Below are 26556 nucleotides of genomic sequence, written 5' to 3' on the forward strand. Positions count from 1 at the left end.
CCTTATAGTTAAAGAGCATCTGTTGCTTTTGAGACAAAGATTGCTTAAGATGTGAAACCTTTTTTCAAGTATTTTTATTTAAATGTCATTCACTCCTGATTTTCTGCAGGTTGTCATTAAAGCCATGTTGATGGTGGGTGAATTATTTCAGTGATTACTATTTCAATTCTAAGGCATAATCCAATAATCTCATCTGTATGGGAATGATTGAGTTATTCAGGTCAAATACATTTCTGATTAAATTCAAGATACTTTCCTTCCCATTCCGAGGAAATACTTCTACATTTTTATCTTGTAGCAGATGCAAATACACAATCAAAGTGTTTTCCGTAGCTCTATTGTGCTCCCAGCATAAATATTTTTATTAAGAATTCATCATCTGGAAAGAATTGCCAAGCAAAATAAAATTCTTTCGTGTCTGCAATCTTAACTATTACTGCCCTCTGGATGGATGTGGTACACTGGGAAGGTTTGATTCCAGTCTCCTGTATAAAATCAGCACAATTAAGTCTGGATTTGGGTTTCCATTTCAAAGTGGACAGATTGAGTGATGCAGTCACTTTGTATATGGTCATTACTGTCACAAGAGGAGAATGAGGATATTTGACCATAATCCCAACAAGTCAGATTCCTTAGCCTGAATCTGTCTCCTATGCCCTTCAATTGAAAACCCATTATTAATTCTCTGTGATGGTTTATTTAATAAATTGGATTTTGTATATTGTTCCAAGTTTGTCTTCCACTGTCATGTAAAATGGACTTTGTGATCACGAATCAATATCTATCTTCGAGGAAAATTTGCAGATGGAATTTTTTCTCATATTATTTTTGGATAATACTGCCTTATCTTATATGGTTGCTTGTCCATATGAAATTAATTTTGAGCCTCATTTTTTTTTCCTAAAAATGCATTTGTTTTTACAGTTGCTATCCTTCAGGCCAAAAGACAATGTTGTGTCTTATCAGTGGAATTTGAAATGTTTTCAATTCGTGTGAGGTGAGAGAGTTAATGGCCCCCAAGGGACATCCTGCGGTACTTTAAGGGAGTTTGGTGAATCAATGCACTGACTGTTGAAACTCTCTACTTTCAATTCTCCTGAAACTGAAGTCAGGAGAAATCTATCCTTTTGACATAATTTTTCTCTTTCTAAATTTTAAAGGAATTTTTCAAGTGTGCATAACCCTCTTTGAAGGAAGTCATGTTCAATAAAGGATCTCCTGTACATTTAATTCTGTAACATCACATAAATGGATCACTGAGTTTTAAGTTGTGCTTGGAAGTTGGGATTTATTAAACACCTGAAGCAAAATAAATTATTTAAGTTTGTGCTTGGGATAAGCTGAATGTTAACATGACATTTCAGAGGTTAGTGCATGCATTTTATGGTTGACATTTGTGAAATACTGTACGAGTTTTCCATATTGTTTCAATTTAATTTCATCCAGTTTTGAGTGATTGAGGAATTTTTAAATATTTCTCACATCCTCAAACTCCTATTCTTGAGAAATTGTTTTTTTGGTTGAGAATATGTTTGTTGGTAAGTTTGAAGAATTGAAAGATGTGAATCTTGAATTTTTTTTTTGTCCACGTGCGAGAGTGTAGCCATTCTATAATATCTGTGCACGTACCTCTGAATTTAGCGTCAACACAGGAGTTATTGTAGCTGCCTTGCAGCTTCAGTAAGCCTGATTTGATTCTGACTTCAAGAGCCACCTGTGTCAAGTTTACCTGCTCTTCTTGTGTCCATGTTGGTCCATTCCAAACTTGTTGGTTAATTAGTCAATGTATACTGTCCCTTATATGGCGAGCTCTCCACTGGCCACCGTGACAGAGGTGCACCAAAGAAAAGGTACAAGGACTGCCTAAAGAAATCTCTTGGTGCCTGCCACATTGACCACCGCCAGTGGGCTGATAACGCCTCAAACCGTGCATCTTGGCGCCTCACAGTTTGGCGGGCAGCAACCTCCTTTGAAGAAGACCGCAGAGCCCACCTCACTGACAAAAGGCAAAGGAGGAAAAACCCAACACCCAACCCCAACCCACCAATTTTCCCTTGCAACCGCTGCAATCGTGTCTGCCTGTCCCGCATCGGACTTGTCAGCCACAAACGAGCCTGCAGCTGACGTGGACTTTTTACCCCCTCCATAAATCTTCGTCCGCGAAGCCAAGCCAAAGAAGACTGTCCCTTAATGTACAAGTGACAATCAAATCAAGGGGATAGTATGATGTGAGGGGGAATATATTTTTTAAGGTGAAAAGGGAATGCTCTGAGATGGAATTGCTCTGAGGAGCTGACATAGTCCTAATGAGGTGAATAACCACTTTCTGGGTCACAACAGGTATGAGATCCATGTGAGAATATAGGCACTTCAGTTTGTTCTTATAAGGTCAGAAGAATTTGTTCCATCTGATAAATTTAATATTTGGGTACAAAATCAAGAACAAAGTTGCATGAGCAAAGAATTGGCTCATGTATGAGCTGGGTTTTCGGCCACCTTGAGAGTCATTGTTGGGAGAGGTCTCTTGTGCTTGGGATAAAGGGATGCTATGTCTTTCTGTGAAGTCTTTTGTAAGCTTGAGTTTTCAGAATGCTCTATGACCCTTCTCATTCTCCTGCACCCCTCCAGTTGAACCAATGACCGATGATTACTCTGGAAGTGGAATCAAATGTGTGTATATGTGTGTCGGTACTTTCTAATTCTCTTGCAAATCTGCTTTTAATCAGCCCTGCTTTCACCCAAGCTTTGCATGTCTAAATCGGCAGGGAAGTCCCAGATAGATTTGCTGAAAGTTGCCTGATATCCTGCTTTAAGTATACTAGCACGTCTGGAATAAATGGGATGGTTGGGGAATGTATCGATGTATGTGAATTTGTGGTTCTCCTTTGGAATGGCACGGAGATTAATGTATGAACAAGCCGTGGATTGCCAGGGTGATGTCACCTTCAGTGAGTGCCTTTTCAATCTTCAGCTGCACCCACAGTTTCTTTTTGATGCAGTTATCGATAGATTGCTTTTATTTTATTACTTGATTTAAGAAGCGGATGGTATCACATCAGACAACAGTAGCACAAGGCTGAGCAGCTAATTCTCACAACTATTGATAAACAATAAAATTGTCCCAAAAACATATCATGTATATGCTGAGAATCTCATGCAGATTCTGAGCTCTGAATATGCAAGGCACTTCAGGTAGCGTTTGTATTGCTTTCTGGTAAGTAAACAATTTTCTAGGTTATAAAACCAGTTTTTCCGCTTTAACTAAAGAAAAGTGAAATCTATGACATTGTGGTGTTAAGGTAGGTCCATTGCTGCAATGTAGATGGAGGTGTTATTGCAAAGAAATATTAACCAAGCACGTGGGCAAAACTGTGGTGATTGGATTTTATTTCAGTTATTTAATTTGGACCATTTTTAAAAAAAATAAATTTCTACTTGGTGAGTTGCAGAGCTAGAGAAACATAGGAGCAGAAATTGGCTATTCAGCCCATATTCCCTGATCCTTTTTCCCACTCAGCCCCACTGCCCAACCTTCTCTCCTTTGATGCCCTGGCTGATCAAAAACCTATCAATCTCTGCCTTAAATACACCCAATGACCTGGCCTCCTCATGTAGATTAAAGGGTTCTTCATGATTAGTGTGGACCTGATGGACTGAAAGGCCTGTATATGTTATGTACAACTCTAAGCATTTTGTAAGCTTGAGTTTTCAGAATGCTCTATGACCCTTCTCATTTTCTGTTTCTGTTGCTTATTCTTTTCACTGTTAATTGTGCAGACGGAACATTTTAATCCATAATAAAGGCTGTGCATTAGCAATACCTCCTTGGGAGGAGTTGATGCAAAATTGCACGGAACTTAACAATAAACAGGCATGCACAAATGCACAAATAAAAGCAAGAAACACTAAAAATAATCAGTAGGACAGGTTGCAAAACAAAAACAAGATTGATATTTCAAGTCAACAATCTTGTCGCAAGATGCTGTGGTTGAGAAGAGGAAGTTGATGTGAGGTGAATACTTAGTTTAACTAGTGGCTTGTATGTACATGTCTGCGACTTTAATGTTGGAGATTACGGATTGTACACCTGGGTCAGCCACAGTCTGAGAATCTGGTCATAGCAATGACTTAATCAGAAGTGCACACTTAGATTGATGTGAAATTGGGATAAAGGGTAGGTGAGGAAGAGTGAGAAAGGAGAATGCACAGCCCTCAATGAAGTGATTCACAGCTGGCCTTGCATAACAGAGGCTCTAAGTCTGAGTTTAACAAGAAATTACCATCCCATGCCAAGGAATAAAATTGCTCCTACTTCAGTAGTTTGTTTAATGCCGTCCAAACCAGTCACTTTGTACAACAGAACAAAATAGTCCCTGTGCACTGTGGAATGATTTGACACGGCCTCTTTGTAAAATGTTTTTGTTATTTTCAGTGTAACGTAATTTTTTTTGTAAATCTTGTGTGCGGGATTGAGAAGTCAGTGTCATAAGTGACGTGTGATTATTTTCTTTGCTGAAGCTAAATGCTTTGCTGATCCCTATATCAGATATTAATGTAACTACCTACTGCACTGTTTCTTTATTATTACTGGCAGTACACTGATGGTGGTTTTAAAGTCTGACTGGATAAATCAACAAATAGCCTGAGGCACAGTTGGGTTTGTCTTCCAGAAACACTTTAATATAAGTGACAAAGTACTTTCATCAGAATTCTTATGCATTAAGGAATTTGATAAATTGCTTGAAACTCAGTTATTCTGACACTCACTCTTGTTTGTTCTGTTCACTAAATCAAAGTACGATGTTTTAGAACTACCATCTAGTGTCCAGGCCTGTTTCGTAACCCTGTCTCGCGTGTCTTATGTCTTCCTTTCCTCTTTCTCCTCTTTTTTTCCCCCCGATTTCCTTTTGGCCCGCTCCTTCTCTTACCCAGATTTGAAAGAGATACAGAACAGTAACCATAAGTACAAACTTGCCTCAGGAAATCAAAGGCCTGGCCATTTCTCCACAGCACCAGTGGGCGCACTGACAGCCTCGCCGTCTTCGTTGCCACTGAGCAGCCAGGCAGCCACACAGTCAGTCAGCAGCCTACAGGAGAGGATTATGTCAACTCCAGGTGGTGAAGAGGCCATTGAACGCTTAAAGGTACGTGCTTCCTCTAACATTTGCACTCAATGCCAACTTTAATTTACATTCATAATAATAAGCACTTTTTTGATTAGCTTTTGGTTATGGACACTGACTTAATGCAATTTTAATAGAATGCTTGCAGTTTTTAAAACTTCTACATATGAGCAAATGAATAATGTGGGCAAATTCATCATTGACTTTTACCTCATTAACTGTATTTACTATCTCTTTTAATTTAATGTCCGCCAGCCATTCTCAACCTTTTTTTTTGGCTTTTGGCCTCTTAAGATGCTGCTCAAAGTTGATGGCCCCTTCTGTGAAGTCGTTGAGTTTATTTGTTTTTTTTCCCTGTACTTCTTTCCTACTGATTACATACCAAACATGAAAAATACTTAATGATTTCAATCCATGGCCCCCCCTCCCTTCAATGTGCTGTGGCCCCCACTGAGAATGGCTGATGTACACTATTGATTTTTTTTCCCAAAGTATCTGTGTGGCTACAGCAAGAAATTTGATGCACATTTACTTTTTACAATGTGTTTGATAATAAGTTTATTCTCATAATTGTTCTGCCTTGAGCAAACCTGCTAATGAGTTGGATAGCCTCTGGAGAAGAGTTACTCAACTAATACTTAGAATGGAAGGGTTCTCTTTTGAGAAAAGGTTGGACAAGCAAGGTTTGTCTACTGGGATCAGGAAGAGCAAATTGAATAATTTATTTGGCTCATGTTCTGAAAATTAGGACAAGATCATAAGAATTAGGAGCAGATATAGACTATTTGGCCCCACTGAGTCCATTTTGCCATTCCATCATGAGCTGATCCATTCTCCCACTCAGCCCCACTCCTCTCCATTCTCCCCATAACCTTTAATATTCTAACCATTTAGATACCTATCAATCTCTGCCTTAAATACGCCTGGCCTCCTCAGCTGCCTCCAGTAGCAAATTCCAGAGGTTCCTCTGCATCTTTGTTTTAAATGGGTGCCATATAACCATATAACCATTTACGGAGCGGAAACAGGCCATGTCGGCCTTTCGAGTCTGCACCGGTTCACTAGGACAACCCCACTAGCTCATGATGACCTTTTCCATCCAGCACGGAGCATCTCTGACCCAGTACCATTGGGAAGAAGGTACAGAAGCATCAAAATCAGGACTTCCAGGCTGGGAAATAGCTCCTTCTCAAATGCTGTGAGATTGATGAACAGCATCCAATGCAGAAATCAATGTATCAGGAAGTTTTCACTAAATACCTACTTGAATGCAGCAGTGAAGATGTCTTCAAAATCTATTCTATTTGAATCAAAGGGGATGAAGTCCGTTCCACAATTTTGCAGGACCAGAGATCTGTCTGCAATATTGTAGCAATTTTTTTCCACTAGCTGCAAACTGAATATTTATCTTTCCTTTTATATTTGTCTTTATTTCTCTCATAGTAATTTAATGAATCTGAGGAAGGACATCCTTGACATGGAGGGGGGTGCAGAGAAGATTCACTAGAATACACCAGGGATGGAAGGACTTGGATATGAAGAACGATTGGATAGACTAGGCTTGTATTCTCTGGAATTTAGAAGATTGAGGGGGGATCTTACAGAAACATATAAAATTCTTAAAGGTTTAGACAGACTAGACATTTTCCAATGCTGGGAAAAACCGGAACCGGAGTCACAGCATAAAGATAAGGGGGAAGTTTTTTAGGTCTGAGATGAGTGCCCTCCAATCCTGAAGTGTGCCTTCTTGTCCTTGTCCTTGTCCTTGTATTTGTGCACTACCCAGTAGATGGTGTGATAATAACAAATACAGAAGACAACAATCAGTGTTACAATGTCAAATAATATGGGCATAAAGAGAATAATTCTAGTGCAAGGACGTGGTTTTCCATTGTGAAGTGCATTCAGAAGTCTGATTACAGGGAAGAATCTGTCTTTGAATTTGGAGGTTTGTGTTTTCAAGCTTATGTATCTTCAGCCTGACAGAAGGGATGAGAAGAAAGTGTGTCTGAGTGGGATGGGCCCCAGAATGTGATAGCAGATTTCCTGAGGCAATGGAAATTCTAGACAGAGTCCATGGAGGGAAGGCTGGTCCATGCAATGGCCTGATTTGCATTTGAAACTCTGAGGTCTCTTGGAATCCCAGGCAGAGCAGTTCTTGTGATGCCTTTGGACAGGATATCTCATTCTGGTGCATCTGCAAAAGTTGGTGAGATATTTTGGACATGGCAAATTTCTTCAGGCTTCTGAGAAAATGGAGTGTTTGGTGTACTTTCTTGATGGTCATGTGAGTGTGGTTGGACCAGGACAAGTTGTTGGTGATGTGTCCTGCTCAGAACTTGAAGCTTTGCACCTCAGGACCATTGATATTTGCTGGGATGATGCTTCTTCCCATTTCCTGAAATCAATCACCAGCTGTTTCATTTTGCTGACTTTGAGGAAGAAGTTGTTGTCCTGACACCATGCCACCAGACTCTCGACTTTCTTCCAACACTGCGGCTTGTCGTTGTTTGAGGTCCAGTCTACGACGGTGGTGTCATCTGCAAATTACAGTTGGGAGTGAAGTGGGATGATAGTAAGGCTGTAAGTGCAGAGCCTGTGGGTCACTGATGTTCAGGATTAATGTGGAGCAAGTCTTGCCACCATCCTCACTACTTGCAATGCACAGGTTGAGGAGTCAAGGTTTCAGTGGCGGAAGTTTTAGGATACTATGATGTTGACAGCAGAACTGTGGTCTGCAATGGGAGCCGGACCAATTGTCCAGATAATCCAGGGTAGAGAGCCGGTCCAGGGAGTTGTTCACCCCTCCCCCACTGTTAGGTCTGCTTTGTTCATGAATGAGTGAGACAAACACCAGACTGAGTCGAAATCAGGGTTCTTTGTTCTTTATTACCGGATTGTAACACTTGCGACTAACCATGTTAGTCGGAGAATGCATTCTGCCGTTATCAGCAAAATGGTGATTTTTTTATACCCTTGGATACGTGCTTAGAACATCATCATATCATTACTTGTCCAATGACTAAAACTGTTGCTATCCTTTCCCTGCTAGCTTCCTGCCTCTCAATCCATCAATGTCTCTCTTATCTTGTAAGTACAAGGATGCATTCACATCTTGTTACAGCCCTGCCCAGGGTAACTCCTTACACATTCCCATCTCATGATGTTTTACCTTACACCACTGGCTTCTGACCCCATACCTGACCTTGGCTCCAAATCATTCTGTGTCACTTTCTCTGTTGTTCCTCTGAAAGAAATGTTCTGAGCCATTTTCTTTTCATGTGATTGCATGGAAAGGTGCTGCCAAATGGTCATTTCATAGTTGCCACAACACAAAGTGAATGCTTTAATGACTCATGAAACTTGACGTATATTTTACGTAATAGGACCTCTTGGAAATTTTAAGGGAGCTGACAATCAGTTCCAACAATAAATCAGGAAATATTATTTTAATTTGGAGCCTGGATTCAGAGCTATAAAACCAGTTTATTTCCTGAATTGAAGGTCCTCTGAATATGCTTCAGAATATATTTGTGGTGAACATTGTTTGAGGCAGCATTAAAGGGCAAATATTGCTATAAAATTGCATTTAGTAAATAAATTGGTGTAGAAATAAGCGAGTGAGGTAGGGTTTGTGATGTGGCAGCCATATTTCCTGTTGTGCATCAATTCAAAGCTCCAGATGGCATTATAGTTGACCATCTTGGTAAATTTTTGTTGGTTTGGATGTTGGTGATCCATTCATGATACTTTGATAGTTGTGAAAACAGCTATTGGAATTGTAATAGCCAGGGCCTCGTTTAGATAATGATTTCTTGCATTATTCAATGAAGTGTGAGCTCAATGAACGTAAGAAACGAGAATCTTCCAGTGGCTGAGTGAATAGTTTTGTTACCCAAATAATCTTTACTATCTGTGCACCAATCTCAACTGTATGAGTGCATCCTTGCAGAATGCTTACATGTGCTGATTTGTCAGGGCATCAAAGATTATGGGGAGAAGGCCAGGCAGTGGAGCTGAGTGGGACAATGGATCAGCTCATGATGGGGCAGACCAGCTGGGCTGAATAGCCTATTTCTGCTCCACTGTCTTTTGTTGCTTTATATTGGTAGATAAAAGTTTTAATTGGCTCTCAAATATTTCATTCACAGCCATCTCTGTGTGCTCGTTCCTCATGTATCTTTGAAAATTGTTAATTGCAACATGCTCTTGATTAAAGGATACGGTTGCTTTGGGATTCATACATTTTGGAGCAGATGTCTTAAGAAGCCTCTACTTTCCCTACCACCCACCTTGTATCTGTGCACGTATTAGTGCTTAATTATTCTGCAGATAGCGTGTGAAGAGAACTCTTCATAATGTTGCACTTGCTGCCACTAGTATTATGTCACTTATGGGGAAGCTCGCTGTATAATGTCAATTCTGAAGATAGTGAAAATAATATAAGGCAGATGTGAATTAAAATTACTGAGGGACTGCACTTTTATGGATTAAGCCATCCAAGTCCAGACATAGGATGCAAAGCAGTATCACTGATATGGTTCAATATCATCTTCACAATCCATGTTACTTGATGCTTAATTTAAATAGCACACAAGGCATGGTCTTAGCAATGTTCCTTTAATTCAATAATTCCAATAGTAAAGACACTAGTGATGGTAATTAAAACATTAATTTTACAATGTGTGGCTCAACAGAAGTTGAAATTCACTACCTGAAATTTGCTACAGCATTTAAATAATATAGCAGTAAATAAATGTCATGGTTACAATAGGCCCCGATTAACAATCAGCAATAAAAGCAAAACTCTAGAGAGAAAAATTCTTAACCCCTCCCCCCCCACCTCCCTTGATTCCATCTTTTTGCACCAATTCATTTTCCTAATTCCATGATCAACCCTCTCAGATAGGGCCCTAGATATTCTCACCTCTTCATCGCTGCTTCTTCTGGTAGGGTGATTCAATCTAAAATGTTTAGAACTGTTTTTCATTTCAACCAATAATGTCTGACCTGCTGAATATTTCCAACATTTTATGTTTTTAACAAGTATTTGTATTAAAATATGGCCCCCATGCATGAAATTTTGAGTAATTTTCAGTTAATTTCTGGAAAAACACACATCTTATTACATTAATGGAACTTTCCTCAAAGTTATTGTTTTTCTTCTGTGATGTATTTGCTCAATAAAGATTATGACTAAAAATTTAAGCATATAAAATGTTTAATATTAAATCCCTCTCTTTGTAGGAATCTGAAAAGATCATTGCTGAGCTGAATGAGACTTGGGAAGAGAAACTTCGGAAAACCGAGGCAATTAGGATGGAAAGGTCAGACCCTTTTTTCTCTTTACCGCTTCTACATGCAGTAAAACCTGAATAATCAGGCTCACCAAAATGATATTTGCACATTCCATTTACATCGAGACCCCAGTTTCTAAATTTGCTTTCACTTTATAGGATTCACTGGAGTATTTATTATAATATATAATAACATCTGGGGGGAAAAAAAAAATCTGTCATGAGTTGTACGTTCTCCCTGTATCCAGGGTGGCTATTCCAAGGAGGACATGGTCATAGGTTACCATATAATCTCTTACACACACGCGTGCGCGCGCACACACACACACACACACACACACACACACACACACACACACACACACACACACACACACGAGGACGTACGCTGATAGTAGGTTAATTGGGCATTTTGGCGCTGCTGTTTCTCTAAATTTAAAAAAAAATTCAAGTGTGTTGGGGTATTAATTGGGATAACATTCAATAATCGGGAAATCTCCTAGTTTGGCCACATTAAAGTCTGGGATTACGGGATGTTTCCTGTTCGGCTTTTAAAGCCATAAGGATCTGATTGTAATTCAAGTCATTATCATCTCTACAAATACTGAACTAATTTTTGTTCTGGTTCAAAAAAAAAACTGAGAAAGTTCCACTTGTGTCAGTAATTCTTCAGATGAATATGAGCGTTTATTGTCTTCCACATCTAAACAATGTACAGATGCACTGAAACTCTTACTTGCTGCAGCCAAATAGGCCCGTAAATAGACAACAACAATTGTTTCAATAAAATTTCCACAATTAGGAAAATTATGGATAAATAAATCGAGCAGCTAGTTCAAAATAATGTTTCAATAATGCAGATGCTGGAAATCTGAAATAAAGACACAAAGTGCTAAATAAATACCATGCAGCATTTATGGAGGAAGAAACAATGTTTCATCTACTTTTCATCAGCACTGGGTGGAGATATGTAGGGGTTTTTTTTTGACTTACAAATTTGCTAAAATATGCATCATTCCCTCAAAAAACCCAGCCTTAATTAGGCAGCCACCTGGGTGATACTGTTAAACACTTCAATCTTTTATTTAATTAATGAAATGAAATCATTTAAAATTTCCCTGTGGAAGCATGATCAAGATCAACATATGATACCGAGTTATGATAGGAAGGATTGAGATAATGGTTTTGAGGATTCTATTGGTGGGGGGGTGGACTGAAATTCTTCTGAGAAGTGCATTTTACTTGTGATCATTCACAGCTGCTGAGTGTGATCCTTTATGTTTGACACAATGGACAACGATTTGCGGCTGGTGGTAGAAACAAATGGAAAACAAATAACGTAAAATGCCAGTCAATAAAGAATCTTCTTAAGCAGTAAAACAAAAGTGTACAAATTTGTGGTGACTCTTTGACATTCAGTTGCAGACCATCTTTATCCACCTGCAATTATCGCAGTTTCACATGTTGTTCCAATTTTGTGAAGAAATCTAATCAGAAAAGTGGGCTCTGGGTGATGGAAACATTGTGCAAAAATTAATAGGACCTGCATTTGCAGGAATCTCATTCTATTTGATTTAGAGTCCACTGCTCATGTATGATGACATTTTAAAATGTTTGTTTGAATTTTGTTAAAGCTACTTAATTTGACATTTATTTGTACTTTATGTATTTAAAGTGGGGATTTAAAACTAACATTATTGTACTGGAGACGAGAGAGACTGCAGATGCTAGAATGTGTGGCCTATCAGCTTAATGGGTCAAGCAGCATCAGTGGGAGAAAATGGATTGTCGACTTTTAGTATCTGAATGAAGAGTTCTGACCTGTAACAACCACCATTCTTATTCTCCTATTGATGCTGTTCGAGCTGCTGAGTTTCCCCAGCAGACTGCTGTGAACATTTTTGTCCATCTGACCATGCTGAATTTCCACTTGAGGTTGATTTTTCAATGAAGGTTCTTCAATTGCTTTCTCTTTAGTGCAGAAACCTTTAATAGTTTTCATGCAATGCTCTGAAGAGCAATGTAGAGTGAATCAAAGCTCCACATTTACCAGCTAAAAGGTGTGACATCTTTCTGATTCTAGAGAGGCTCTTTTGGCTGAAATGGGCGTTGCAATACGCGAGGATGGCGGCACTTTGGGAGTTTTCTCTCCAAAAAAGGTAGAGCTCTTTTTATGATTTAACAGCAAGGGCAGTAGCTGTGGAAAAGTTGACTTGTTTTTACTTGATTATTAACTTTTTTGTGCAACCACATTTCTGTTCCTTCTAACTTAATTGCTCACAGTGTGTTGGTGATTGAGACAGGGTCTTGTCTTAATGCTGGTTAGCTATTTTCTTAAAAATTAAACACCATCTTCGATGGAATTTTTGAAAGACAACTCGATTGGATTATTTATTGAAGTTTTTGCATCCTGGAGTTGAACACAATTCCTTCAGCAGTGGCGCTGGTACATCTCTGGATTGTTCTGTGAAACTGAACCAAGTTGTACATTATTTTGGGTGTATTTGTTGAAGTGTTAGTATTGAATACCACAGTTACGTGGCACCAGTCAATAAAGCAGTAATTTTGACGGAGAAAACCAGTGTTAAATTTGAACACACATATTCACACAGTGGAAACTTTGGCATCTGTTTTGATGATCCATTATTCTCGTGATTTTGCGTGTTGAGTTCGATTGAATAGGATAAGTTGTATGTGATGTTCTACCATTTAAATTGATAGGACCACTCTTAACATATTTTAATCTCTGATAAGTTGCATTGCATGGAATTAGGAATGGAGAACTTTTTATTTCAACTGTCTTTAAAACCATTTTCATCTTGAATGAGAGAGCAGGGTGAGATCTTCAACCGTCTGTTTGCACCCCAGTGCAAAGGGATTTAATTGCGTGGTTGTTATTCATGTTCCTGAGCTTCATGTTTTTGTTCCTGTTTTCTACCATTGCATCCCGCGCAGATTTACAACCGGACATCATCTGAGTTACTTGAGTCAGATGAAATATTTACTCCTGGAAAGGTTGGTTTAAGATGATCGGTTCATGAGACTGAAACTAAACTCAATAGTTGAAAATTGCTGTTGGTATAATCCCTCCTATGACAATGCTCTATTGAGTTTGCTAGCTTAAAAGTGTTCTCTTTTGATATTTTCAGTCAAAGCCACACTTTTAGTGTTGTTAACTTTCACTTATTGCTCTCTGTTCAATGGAACAGACAGAGGCAATTTAGTTGGAGACAAATCTTCCATAGGTCTAGCCTCATTGCCTGCATGAAAAAACCTCCACCAACATATGGAGAATTCCACATGTTCCTGACTCTCTGAGTGGAATGTTTCCTCATCCCGATCCAAATGTCACGCACGATGTTCTGGGACTGTATTTCCCAACCAGGAGAAATCTCCTCCTTGCATCCAGATTCTTTCACCCTGTCAGAATTCTACCCGTATCCACAGGATATAAGTACAGGCCAAGTTGAGACAGTCCCATCATCCCAGGATTAGTCTGCTGATATTTTTGTTTAGTATGTCCTTACTTTAGTATGGAGACCAGAAATGTACACAGACCTTGAGTATGGTTCAAGTTTATTATCATCTGACTCTACATTATGCAGCCAGACGAAACAGCGTTTCTCTGGACGGTGGTGCACATTCATAATACATTTCTCACACCGCACATATTAATCAAAGACATACATAAAATGTAATTAAAAGTAATATGTATAAATATTCCAATCTGACACTATTTAAATAATTCTCTTCCTTTTCCAACTTCAGATTTATCCAAATTGTATTGCTTTGTACCATATACGTAACCACTCTTTCAAGTTGTCATTATAGTTTCATCAATCTTCCTTGTGAGTGTACTCACTCTCTGCAGCCTCCTGTTGAGAGAATTCCAAGGATTCACTTCCGTCTGAGTGAAGAAACTTCTACAGAGCTGTATGCTGGCCCCTTAGTTTGAAATTCTCAGCCCTTTAAAAAAAATATTCCTGCAAGAATTGCCATCCCTGTCTGTCAAACCTAAAGAATATTGCACATCTCTATGAGAGCACCCTACCCACCCTCCTCCTCAAGGCCTTAGTTCAGCCATTCTCAACCTTTTTTCGGCTATGCCCCTCCACAGGACTCTGCTCAAATTTTATGGCCCTCTTCCCTGTGAAGCAGTCAAGATTTGTTTATTTTCTCCCCCATCCTCTCCTACAGACCACAAAATATTTAAAAAAAATACTTGTGTTACAAGAGGTGAAAAGAAAACAATCCCTTTACTTAAATGTGCTGTGGCCCCTGGGGGTGGGTGCATTAAGAATGACAGCCTTAGAGCTTAGATCTATTCTTCGTGTGACAAACCCACAATTCAAGGAACTAATCTTTGCTCAATCCATCTTTTGCAATCACACCCTTTTTTGGAGGGAGATACCACATTTGTACATACTACTCAAGATGGGGTCTCAGGGCTTTCTACAAATGAAGCAAAATATATCCACTCTTATTTCTACTCTTGCACTCAAATCAACTTGCAATAAAGCCTTCCTAATTACTTGCTAACCCTGTGAAACTTCATTGCCTTTTATATACAAGGATTCCCAGATCCATCTTAACCTTTCAGTCTTATGCTATTTAAAAATATTCTGCATTTCTATTGTTTTGACTGATGTCGATAACTTCATATTTCATGTGTTTGTGTTTTTCATTTTTAATTAAATTATTCTTCACGAATATTCAGTAAATGATGTGCAGTCGGGGTGCACCTTGCGGTTTCCTAATTAATTGATAGAGTAAGATTGCATTGCAAATTTTAATTGCATACAAACCACATAATGCACATTTATATTGCAATTCTCAATTGGGATCCGAATTTGTTTTGAAATTAGCAAGCTGGAGATGCTAAAGGTTCTTAAATTGATCCAAAGAGGGAAAACGTGATAAATTGCAGACCAATTTTAAACATTAACAATCTCTTGCATATTCCTACTTTACCTCCACGCTTGTAAATGTCTCCAAGGAGATTGTTAGCTCCAATTAAAATGTAAAATGAATGGAATTTGCTTTGTGGTCTGGAATAAAATCCAACATATTGGGGGTTGTTTTGGTTTCAAGTATCTGTCATTTGGCTGGTGAATTAAATGAGGTAGAATTTTGTTTCTGCTTCATGTTTTTATTGAAGTGGTCCTGGTTGTCCTGCTGTGATGTGAGGGGGATCATTTTTTTTACACAACTTTGCTTCAGTGCTAGTGTTTCAAGTCTCATGATCCGAAAGCTAAATCCGTTGTAAATTCTCTGCGGTCTCATTTCACTTGCACTATTTTGTGTTATAATTCACAGTATTCTTTGTCCACTTTATCTAAGCCTCTTCAGTGTTGTATGTCCCGTTACACTTGTGCTTTTCTGTCGCTTTTTTACCTTGGGATTTCTGCTTCCTGCTGTCTTGTTGATTAGATTTTGACTTCAAGGCCATGTGACCTTTTTGCTGATTCCTATGGAGTGTTCTCACCCAAGAAGGTTGGTATTTGCTATTTATGGTGTTCAGTGGATTGTCCATAACTAGTAGTGTTGCCATTTCAATGCATAAAATACTGTGTTAACTTTGTCATGTGTATTTCATGTGATAACCATTTCATTGATAGTGTGGACTCTAGATTGCTTGACCAGTTTTTATGCTGTGTGATGTAGCCATTACGTACAAATGAACAGAAGTAGGCCACTTGTCCCATTAATCTGTCTCAATGCAATTAGATCATGGCTGATCTGATTCCAATTTCAGCTTTGTAAATCTGTCTACCCTCGTAAGAAATGGCAGCAGGAGTAGGCCATCTGGCCTGTAATTTCTGCCCTTTATTGTCTTGTTCTACGTTTGACTTGAAGAAAATATCCAAAGTTTCTGCTTCTGTCACCTTTTGGGGAAGAGAGTTCAGGAACCCTGAACCTTCTGAAAAGGATAGATTTACCTCTGTCTGAAATGGGTAACTCTCTATTTTTAAACGGTGACTCCAAATCCTAGATTCTTGCAAAGCTACCTTCGCATTCAGTTCCCCTAGAAATAGTCGCACAGCAGGAAAGCAGGCCCTTCCACCCAACTCTTCCATGCTTGCCAAGTTGCTGAGCTGTTCCCATTTTTCAGGTTTCATTTGGCCCATGACCCTCGAAATTGTTCTTGACCACTTATCTGTCTAAATATCTTTTACACATGATTATTGTACCCACCTCGACAATGTCTTCCAGAAGCTGGGAAATAATCACGCGCTTGGGTGACACAGTTAGCATAGCAGTTAGCGCAACCCTATTACAGTGGCAGCAACCCAGGTTTGAATCCGGCACTGTCTGGCACTTGGTTTGTACATGCTCTCTGTGTCTGTGTGGGTTTCCTCTGGGAGCTCTAGTTTACTCCCACCCTTCAAAACATACAGTCAGTTCATTGAGAAGGCCCTGTGTACCCTGCTGTATGTCTACGTTAAAAAAAAATTAAAATAGTGTTGTTCCTGCACACTTGCCTTCACAAACGATACATTAAGTGGTTTTATTAATTTTTCCTGTCAACTGAACACTTCAAATTCCTTTTTAGTTCTTCGTTTGCCCACAAGGTTATCTTGTGTCCTCTTCGTATTTAATTTGCTAACTGTCTTTCAGTTAAATTAATTGCAATTAATTATTACTGAGAGTTGGAAACCGGATCCCTCAGTTTCCTCTCCATCCCCAATCTATCTGCGCGCCAAAAGACCAGTTCTGAAATCGGGACAGTAGCTGAACCAGGCCCAATTAACAGCACACAGACCAGGGATTAAGAGCTGTATTTAAATATTTCCTTTGATTTACTTGCAATGTTTAACCCTAACCCTAACCCTAACGTTAACCCTAACCCTAACCCCTAACCCTAACGCTATCAAGCGAACAAGTTAAAAAATTTTAAAATATCAAGTTCTTTCTGTTGGTAGCCTTATTCTTGTAACCTAACTGAAAATGAAAGAACAATTAAATGTTTGAAATTCGAAATAAAAACGTGTAATTCAAAGTGCTTGGCAGTGTCTGTGGAAGAGGCAGCGTTTGGGTCAGAGACTTGCTTGGACCTGATGAAGGGTCTGTTTGCGCTTTATGCCTGTGACCTGAAGTGAAGACAGAAGTGCAACAAAATCTTAAGTCTCAAAACAATGTAATTGGCATATTGCTGTCTGATTTGTTGCATGCGGATTTTGTAACCTGGAGGCATCTGAATCCTGTTTTATTTTAAAATGTTTTGTCAGACACCGCATCTCGTGAACCTCAATGAGGATCCTCTCATGTCAGAGTGTCTTCTGTACTACATCAAGGATGGCATCACCAGGTAATGATGAATGAGCAGTTGTGTCCTGTTGTGGATGTGTTGAGGAGTGATAAGCATAGAATGCTGGCTCATTGCAAATTTTATGAGAATTTACACAAGGATTTTTTTGCCCCTTTACAACAGAATTCTGCCTTGAAGGGTCAGATTTTTGAAGTTTAAACTAAAACAAGTAGTGCTTAGTTAGTTTCGAAAGTGATCATGGAACATTACAGGACAGTACTACCCTTCGGCCCATGATGTTGTGCCGGCCTATATAGATACCTACTAAAAAAAACTGAACCCGACCTTCTGCATAACCCTCTATTTTTCTTTCATCCATGTGCCTGTCTAAGACTCTCTTAAGTGCCCCGAAAAATTCCCCTCAGCTGACTTTTCCTTTGACAATAGAGTTCTGCACATGGGGGCTCATTTTGTATTAGAATTGAGGCTTTCTGTGGTACTGAACAGTTTCTACTCTTTGGGTACTCATTATCAAGGAAGGGTACTGTCGATGTGTGGGACTCCAGTGAATTCTCTGATGAACCCAAGTTCTGAAGGATATCCTGACATTTTCTACGATAATCATCTTGTTTCACATCATGCACACAATTCATTTGAAATAAGCCATTTCTACCTGGTTCCTAAAATCTCGATTCATCCTTTCAACTTTGAGTTGCCTGCATTTGGAGGGGCAAAGATAAGTCATTGCTATCTCTGTGTGGCTGGTGCCACCAGTTGAATTTAATCACCAGCATAATTAAATATTTTGTGTAATGCCAAGTGGAAATCTCTGTGGATTTAACTGCTGTGAGCATGTATCTGTTAATTATAAGGGTTGGCCAGGCAGAGGCGCAGAGACGCCAGGATATCGTTCTCAGTGGAGCCCACATCAAGGAAGAGCATTGTAGCTTCAGGAGTGACAAGAATCAAAAAGGAGAAGGTAAAAAAAAAAACAAAGTAATTTTTTAGGAGGATTTTTTTTTAAATTGATATATGACCCTTCCAATGGGTTGGAGTTTCTTTTATTTCCATTTCAGTTAGATAGCTCAGATCCAAAGTTAATCCCATGGGGGTCAAAAGGTATTCCACAACACAAAACATACACAAATAATTTTAAATAAAACTAAGTTTTAAAGTTATTTAACAGATACAGATAAGATACTGTTTTAAATATAATTTTAGACTTTTTTTAGTGCGTCAATAAACTCTGCATCTAAATAATTCAGTGAGGGTTTTGTTCAGCCACCCCCCCCCCCCCCCCCTTCCCTCTTTTGTTCGGACATCACTCGTGTTCCTCCACACCTTGATGAAGAGTTCAGGCCCGAAACATTGGTGATGAATCTTTACCTTTGCTACATAAAGGCACTGTTTAACCTGCTGAGTTCCTCCAGCATTTGCGTGTTTTTTTTTCACTTCACCACGGTTTCAACAGAATCCTGTGTCACTGATTTTAATCTCATGGGTTGCTGTTGATGTACCGGCCACTAACCAAGGGAAACTTTTGAGCTAGTACTTTAAAACAAAAATCATAATGAAGTCATTCATTTGTTTTGGACATATTAAAAATTATGGGCAATTATATATAATGCGATGAATGTAAACACTACTCAGCTGGCATTAACCCCAAAGTGGTGTATTTTATGTATGGAGTGGAAATACTGGAAATTTTTTTTCTCTCTTTCATCTGGAGTGTCTTGGAGAAGTTGGCAATCATTTGAACTGGTTTTTTTTTCCCATTCGTACAGTGATTGTAACTTTGGTGCCGTGTGAAGGATCTGAAACATATGTGAATGGCAAACGCGTGGCCAATCCAGTAAAACTGCGTTCAGGTTGGTTAATGGCAGATTAACATGTTTTATGTTTGTTTGTATTTTGTTTCTTGTGCTTGTTTGATTTACCTTGCAATCCTTTCGGATGTGGTATGAAACTAGGAGGGATTTAAATTCTTTCACTGCTTTTAAGTTTCATATCCACATGCAACAGTGTTGTGAAGTTGGAAAGATGACGAATAGAATTTATCTTGGACATGAGCAAGGGATTTCAATTTGGTAGGTTGCATCAGCCGGCAGCGTAAGCGTAGTGGTTAGCGCAATACTATTACAGAGCAAGCGAGCCGAGTTCAAATCCAGTGCTGTCTGTAAGGACTTTGTAAGTTCTCCCTGTGTCTCTGTGGGTTTCCTCTGGGTGCTTAGTTTTCCTTCCACCCTTCAAAAATGTACAGATGTTGTAGGTTAATTGGGCGGCACGGGCTTATGGGCTGAAAGTGCCCGTTTCTGTTCTGTATGTCTAAATTAATTTGTTTAAAATTTAAAATAACTTGCACGAGAATGGTAAGGCCTGAAGATGTCCACCAGGCCTTTGCCACTAAATACTGGAAATACTTAGCAGGTCAGACAGCATCTGTGGAGAGAGAAACTGAGGGATTGTTTCTGCAGACCCATGAACAGTTTTGACAATAAGTGCATTAGAAATGATAAGTAAATTGCACATCTGTAATTTCCCTGCTCTAATATCAGTTGTTTGGTGTTTGAGACTTGCTTATTATTTGTTTCAGGGAATCGTATTATCATGGGCAAGAATCATGTCTTCCGATTCAACCATCCTGAGCAGGCACGTGCTGAGCGAGAGAAGACCCCGTCTGCTGAGACCCCCGTTGAACCAGTTGATTGGGCTTTTGCCCAGCGTGAACTTCTTGAAAAACAAGGCATAGATATGAAGCAAGAGATGGAGAAAAGGTAATTATAGACACACTGATCAAACAGGGCACATTATTTTTGGATGCAAGTTTTGGGTGAAATTTTAACGTTCTCCCAGAAGTGAACTTGCTGCCACTGAAGCACTGGGTTCATTTCTGGCCACAACCCCAAAGGAAGAATGTGATTGCACCAGAGCGGAAGCAGCGGAGGTTTGCAGGAAATCTTGCGGATTTTGGAAATTAGAAACGATCAAGACCCAGGGGCATGTCTGCCTTCACGTTCCATATTGCAACCTTCCCAAGTTCCTTTCTCTATCCCTTCCAATTCCCAATTTACAGCTAATTCTGGGACATGTATCTCCTGTGTTGTAAAGCCTAATGCAAAATATTTGTTAATTCCCCTGCTACACTTTCTGTAGGACCAATGTCAATTAAAATTTTTAAATTTTTTTACGGTTCTATCTGTCTCATCTAATATTTTCTTTCTTATTTAATCTTTTTTTTTTAAATTTTTTATTTTTCACACCATAAATCACATTAGCCATGATATACACTATTTCTTTTTCACACATATACAGTGACTTTTTCTCCCCCCCCCCTTTCCTCCCAAACCACCCCCCCACCCCCCCCTCTCATCCATTTTAGGTATACAATCTAGGTTGCATTAAGCCAGTCAGACAATGTTGTCATTCAACAAAATTACACCAGAAATTCTACTGAGTCCATTCTTTTCTTTCCTTCTCCTTCCATCAACTTAGGTAATGTTTGTCCCCGGTAGGTTTTCGCTATTGTATTTAATGTAAGGCTCCTATACTTGTTCGAATACTTCAATATTATTTCTTAACCTATATGTTATTTTTTCTAATGGAATACATTTATTCATTTAAATTTAGTAGTTTCTTCCTTTTTAATTTGGTTATGTATTCCATTAATATTTAAAGACATATAGTTCAGCGTAGCCCTTTTATATTTTGTTTATCTTCTCTTTCCATTTTTCCATCATTACCTTTCCTCCTTTTCCATTTCTGTTTTCTTATTTTCAACTCTTTATAAGACAACATTCCTACAACATCCAACATTTTCCTTATTCTCCTATTTCTATCTTATTTATCCCCAATCTCCCCTTCACCTCCTGAGTTGTCCTTTATCCCTTGTCGGACAACCACATCTCCCCTCTCCATTTGGATTTGCGAATCCACTCGCAAGCGTCAACTGATTTTGCAGTGACCGCTCTTTTCCCCCACCCAGCCCCCCCCAGAAAAGATTTCACTTTTCATATGTCACAAAGGTCACTCTTTTAATTCCCTCCTTATTCTCTCTATTCCATTACCTTCCCTTATTAATTCTTGTCTATACTATCTATATTTTCCTCTAAGTACAGATACATTCATGTATGCTCATTGTCTCTATTCACTCTTATACCTCTTTACCCGCATACATATCAATCGTGATCATTTTTACTCTCATTACCCGTCTTCATCCCTCAGTCTATTTTTGTCTTTACCCACATACATATCAATCGTGATCATTTTAACTCTCATTACCCGTCTTCCTCCCTCAGTCTATTTTTGTAATTGTTCTGCAAATTTTCGTGCTTCTTCTGGATCCGAGAATAGTCTGTTTTGTTGTCCTGGAATAAATATTTTCAATACCGCTGGATGCTTTAGTATAAATTTATACCCTTTCTTCCATAAAATCGCCTTTGCTGTATTGAACTCTTTTCTCTTCTTTAGGAGTTCAAAACTTATATCTGGATAAATGAAGATTTTTTGCCCTTTATACTCCAGTGGTTTGTTGCCCTCTCTTACTTTTTCCATTGTCTTCTCCAGTACCTTTTCTCTTGTAGTATATCTTAGGAATTTTACTACAATAGATCTTGGTTTTTGTTGTGGTTGTGGTTTAGAGGCCAATACTCTATGTGCCCTTTCTATTTCCATTTCTTGCTGTAGTTCTGGACATCCTAGGGTCTTAGGGATCCACTCTTTTATAAACTCCCTCATATTCTTGCCTTCTTCATCTTCCTTAAGGCCCACTATCTTTATGTTATTTCTTCTGTTATGGTTTTCCATTGTATCTATTTTTTGAGCTAGTAGTTCTTGTGTCTCTTTAGTTTTTTTATTAGATTTCTCCAATTTCTTTTTTAAGTCTTCTACCTCCATTTCTGCTGCTACTGCCCGCTCTTCCATCTTGTCCATTTTCTTTCCCATTTCTGTTAAGGTCATCTCCATTTTATTTATTTTCTCTTCTGTGTTGTTTATTCTTTTTCTTAAATCCTTAAATTCCTGTGTTTGCCATTCTTTAAATGACTCCATGTATCCTTTAATAAGAGCAAGTATATCCTTTACCTTGCCTTTCTTTTCTTCTTCTATTTCACTGTACTCTTCCTCTTCCTCTTCTTCTTCCTCTGGGTTGACCATCTGTTGTTTCTTTGGTGCCCTTTCCTCCTCTTCTTTCTTGTTTCTATTGTCTTCTGTGGTCTCTTCTTGCTGCAGGTGTTCTGCAGCTGTCGTTGCCGGCTGTGGAGATCGACTCCCCAGCTGGTCCCCCCTCCCGTCGGTGTGTTTTTTTTCATGCGCGGTTGCGCACTTTTACTCGGCTCTGCGAGCCATTTTTGTAGTCCATTATTTACCGACCTGAGGGAGCGGGTTTCTCTCTCCGCAGCGGGCCTCTTCGGACAGGTAAGGCCTTCACCTTTTTCCTCCTTTGTCTTCTCTTCCTCTCTTCTTACCGTTGCTTTCGATTTTTCTTTTTTTGTCGCCATCTTCTTTCCACCTTTATACTCACTTTTCTGTAACTTTTATTTCTGTGCCTTTGTGTTTTCCTTTGTTTTTCCCGACTTTTCTGGAGAGGGCTGGAGTTCTCCGTCCGGCCACTACTCCATCACGTGACTCCTCCCCTTTCTTATTTAATCTTGAAATCATTCTTGGTTTTGACTAATCTTCTGACCTGTAATTTGTCTTAGAACAATTAAATGCTTTTTCTTTAAGTTTGACATCATTGTTAACTTTTAGTTAAGCACAGATGGAAGATTCTTCCCTTGAAATATTTCTTTCCACTGGAACATGTCTATTCTGTGTTCTGTTGGATTCCCACAAATATATGTCACTAACCTCTATTGAAATGAATGGTGGTACTGCTGGAGCTGCTGTAGCAGCAGCTCTGCCGCTGGTATGGACTCAGGAAAGCAGGGAGCCAAGATGCAGCACTGCTTCCAAGGGTTCAACCACCTGGTCCGAATGCCGATAGTTCCGTACAAGTGAAGCGACAGTGTTTTTATTTAAAATCTTGCAACTGTGCCCAAGATGCGCCTGTGCTTGGCAGCGTCCTCAAGGGGTTGCAGACTCTGGGGCAGCAGAGGACCAACACAGGGGACTCAAAATGGAGAGGACACACCCCATTAAGAAATAAGAGGATATGACCCTACAGGATGGTGATGACGACTGTGGGGCTGCTGGAGATTAACTTATGAGAGCCAGGTATTTGAACCGGGATTCAAGAGGGTGCTGAAGCAAGAAGGGCTATTGAACAGCCTTGGGTGCTTCCTAAACACTTAGGATCTGGAGCTCATGTTGCTGATGGATTGAACAGAGGTCTGTGAGACTCCAGAGGCTGTGGGAGTGCTGCAAGTGAATCCACGGACACTTATTGACTCTGAAGGAACTCTCTTTTGCTCCTCTTTCTCTCTTACTGTAAGGGGCTGGGAAACACATATGGTGACATTTTGTCTTCCTTATGGCAGGCAGAAGGCAATTTTGTGTAATAAAGTTATGTATTATTATATGATAATAAAGGAATCTTGAAATAGGTTACATAATTACAGTATGGGAATAACAACTAAAAGGTTCAAGATCCTCTATCAGAATTATTTACATTTACTGCTACTTGTAGCAGCTTGCTGTGCACATACGTTCTCTTTTGGTTGTCCTGAACTTGTGTGGGTGGTGCTGTAAAAATATAGTTCTGATGTCAAAATGAACTTTTGACAGATTAATCACAAACAGCGTGTCCTGTAATCTTGAGCGAAAATCTATGCATGCCGTCTGACCTAGTGTCTGATCGGGTTCACCATTCTGCTCAAGGCTTATCATGGAACTAGTTTTCTGAAAGCCAGTTCTTGAAGTTGCACGGTAACTGTACTCCTCGTTTCCATGGTGACTGCCTGTTGGTGGCGAACTATCTGATCTTCATGTCACAAACCATGAAATGATTCTTCAAAATCTCTTCAACTCTTGTCTCTTCCAGGCTTCAAGAGATGGAGATCCTTTACAAGAAAGAGAAAGAGGAAGCAGACCTACTTTTGGAACAACAGCGCTTGGTAAGGGTTTTCCCTCGCTCTCTTCTAACATTTCTTGTGTGTTGGATGTTTGTATTCGTTTGGCCTGAAATGAGTGGATTGTTCATGCTTGCTTTGTTGTCTTCCAGACGCTACTAATTTGCACCATCTTTTACCTCTGATATTTCATTGTGCTCTGTTAAGAGGTGCTGAAATGAATCATTTAAAACTGCATGGTACAATCCACTTCTCTTGCATGGGACTTGATCTTCCTTCTGTCTTCTAGGAAAATAATGATTTTGCTAATCCTTGAGCAATGTTCAGCAGCAAGTCTTTATTTGAGGGCCGTGTCCTCAAATAGATGCTTTTTGGATCGTGAGATAATAAGAGAATATTGTTTTTTTTGAGGAAAAGTGGTTTAACACAAAACATAACTACTCCTTTAAAAAAAATATTGATTTCAATTCTACCGTAAAGTGATTCAATTTTAGAATAGAACTTATGAATATTGTTTGGGGCAAGATAATTAACTGCTTTACAAATAATTGTATGAATGTACGAATTGTGGATTAAGAGAAAGGATAGTTGGAATTTATTTGTACACAAATCTTCCATTTAATCCTTTTAAAGTTGATATTTTGACAGTGCTCCGTACCTGTAGTTGCTTTATAAAGTGATGACCTATGAGATTTAAATTTAGACATACAGCACGGTAACAGGGTCTTCCAGCCCAATTGACTAAAGCCTCCATACATTTTGAAAGTTGGATGGAAAATTGAGCATGCGGAGGAAATCCATGTAGACAGACATGGAGGACGTACAAACTCCTTACAGACAGTGCCAGATTTTAACCCTGGTCACTAACGTAACAGCATTGTGCTAACCGTTAGGCTAACTATTTCGCCCTTGATTTTTTGCAGTTAATGGCAACTCTCCTGTATAGTGCGAAATTTTCATGGGTCCACAGCAGAAATCTGTGCATTTCAGTCTCTCTCCAGGAGAGACCAAAGAATACTTGGTGCCTCCAGAGAAAATGCATGTCACTGAACGTGCTTGCCTCAAACGGACACTTTTCCTTGGTCCTAATGTTCCTCTTCCTCACAGCCATTTGACAAAGCACAAAATGTTGGCATTTCCCCTCGACTAAACAGGCTTGTAAAATGGTGTCTGGCTTTATCTGCCAACCCATAATAGTTGGCTTCAAGCACTGATTGAATGAGTTCCATACCTGGGCTGTGGGGTGAGCGCAGGGACGAAATTGGCTAGATGTCAGGTCTCCGATTACTATCCCTGATTGATTCAAATGTTTTGATTTGCCCATTTGATAAATGTAGGAATCTGTCCCACCTTGCTTCAATGCTGTGCCAATATGAGACAAGAAATGTCCATTTGTATGAAACCGAAGGCCATCAAGCCAAATGCTGGGCAATACACTATACCCTCTACATGTTTTTAAAATCTAGATGAAAGTCAGCACTATTAGTGATAATCCCTTCAGTTATTAATGCAAATACAGACCAACCAACACCGTTAGAAAACCATAGATTTAATCACAGTGAACTGCAAAATAAGCCACTGTTTAAATAACTGGCCCGCTGTCGTATGTTTATGAAAAGTCATCATTGTCAAATCTATATGCTGCAAAATGCATACATTTATAAATATAAGTTATACTCATTGCTAGAGTGAGGGTTACTGGGAACCTGTTGTGAGAATTATTCTGCCTTTTGTTCCCTGCTTTCAACAATACTGCGAAGGTCACTGGCATTTTCTAAACTGGACAAAAGAAAAACAGTACACATTTTTCAAAGCATCTTGAGCACAGAGGTCATTCTGCTGTGCCCAATGGCCCTTGTAAAGCAAATGGGGAAGGAGAGAGA

General features: G+C 39.2%; 1 protein-coding gene across 14 annotated transcripts in view; it reads left to right on the top strand.

The window, feature by feature from the left end:
- The window catches only part of kif1b (kinesin family member 1B), a 222730-nt gene that overhangs the window by 103712 nt on the left and 92462 nt on the right, over nucleotides 1–26556 (top strand). For 6 of the 14 annotated variants that reach the window (XM_069918463.1, XM_069918475.1, XM_069918465.1 and 3 more), the window contains 8 exons: nucleotides 4933–5144; nucleotides 10371–10450; nucleotides 12504–12579; nucleotides 17650–17729; nucleotides 18542–18648; nucleotides 19454–19537; nucleotides 20263–20443; nucleotides 24646–24718. In XM_069918463.1, coding sequence (XP_069774564.1) covers nucleotides 4933–5144; nucleotides 10371–10450; nucleotides 12504–12579; nucleotides 17650–17729; nucleotides 18542–18648; nucleotides 19454–19537; nucleotides 20263–20443; nucleotides 24646–24718 — 893 coding nt within the window. Of the gene's footprint in view, nucleotides 1–2628; nucleotides 2671–4932; nucleotides 5145–10370; nucleotides 10451–12503; nucleotides 12580–17649; nucleotides 17730–18541; nucleotides 18649–19453; nucleotides 19538–20262; nucleotides 20444–24645; nucleotides 24719–26556 lie in introns of all 14 variants that reach the window. The other 8 variants (XM_069918472.1, XM_069918464.1, XM_069918466.1 and 5 more) reach the window with 2 other exon arrangements.

Source organism: Narcine bancroftii, chromosome 2 (assembly GCF_036971445.1).
Source record: "Narcine bancroftii isolate sNarBan1 chromosome 2, sNarBan1.hap1, whole genome shotgun sequence".
In the NCBI taxonomy this organism is placed as follows: Eukaryota; Metazoa; Chordata; class Chondrichthyes; order Torpediniformes; family Narcinidae; genus Narcine; species Narcine bancroftii.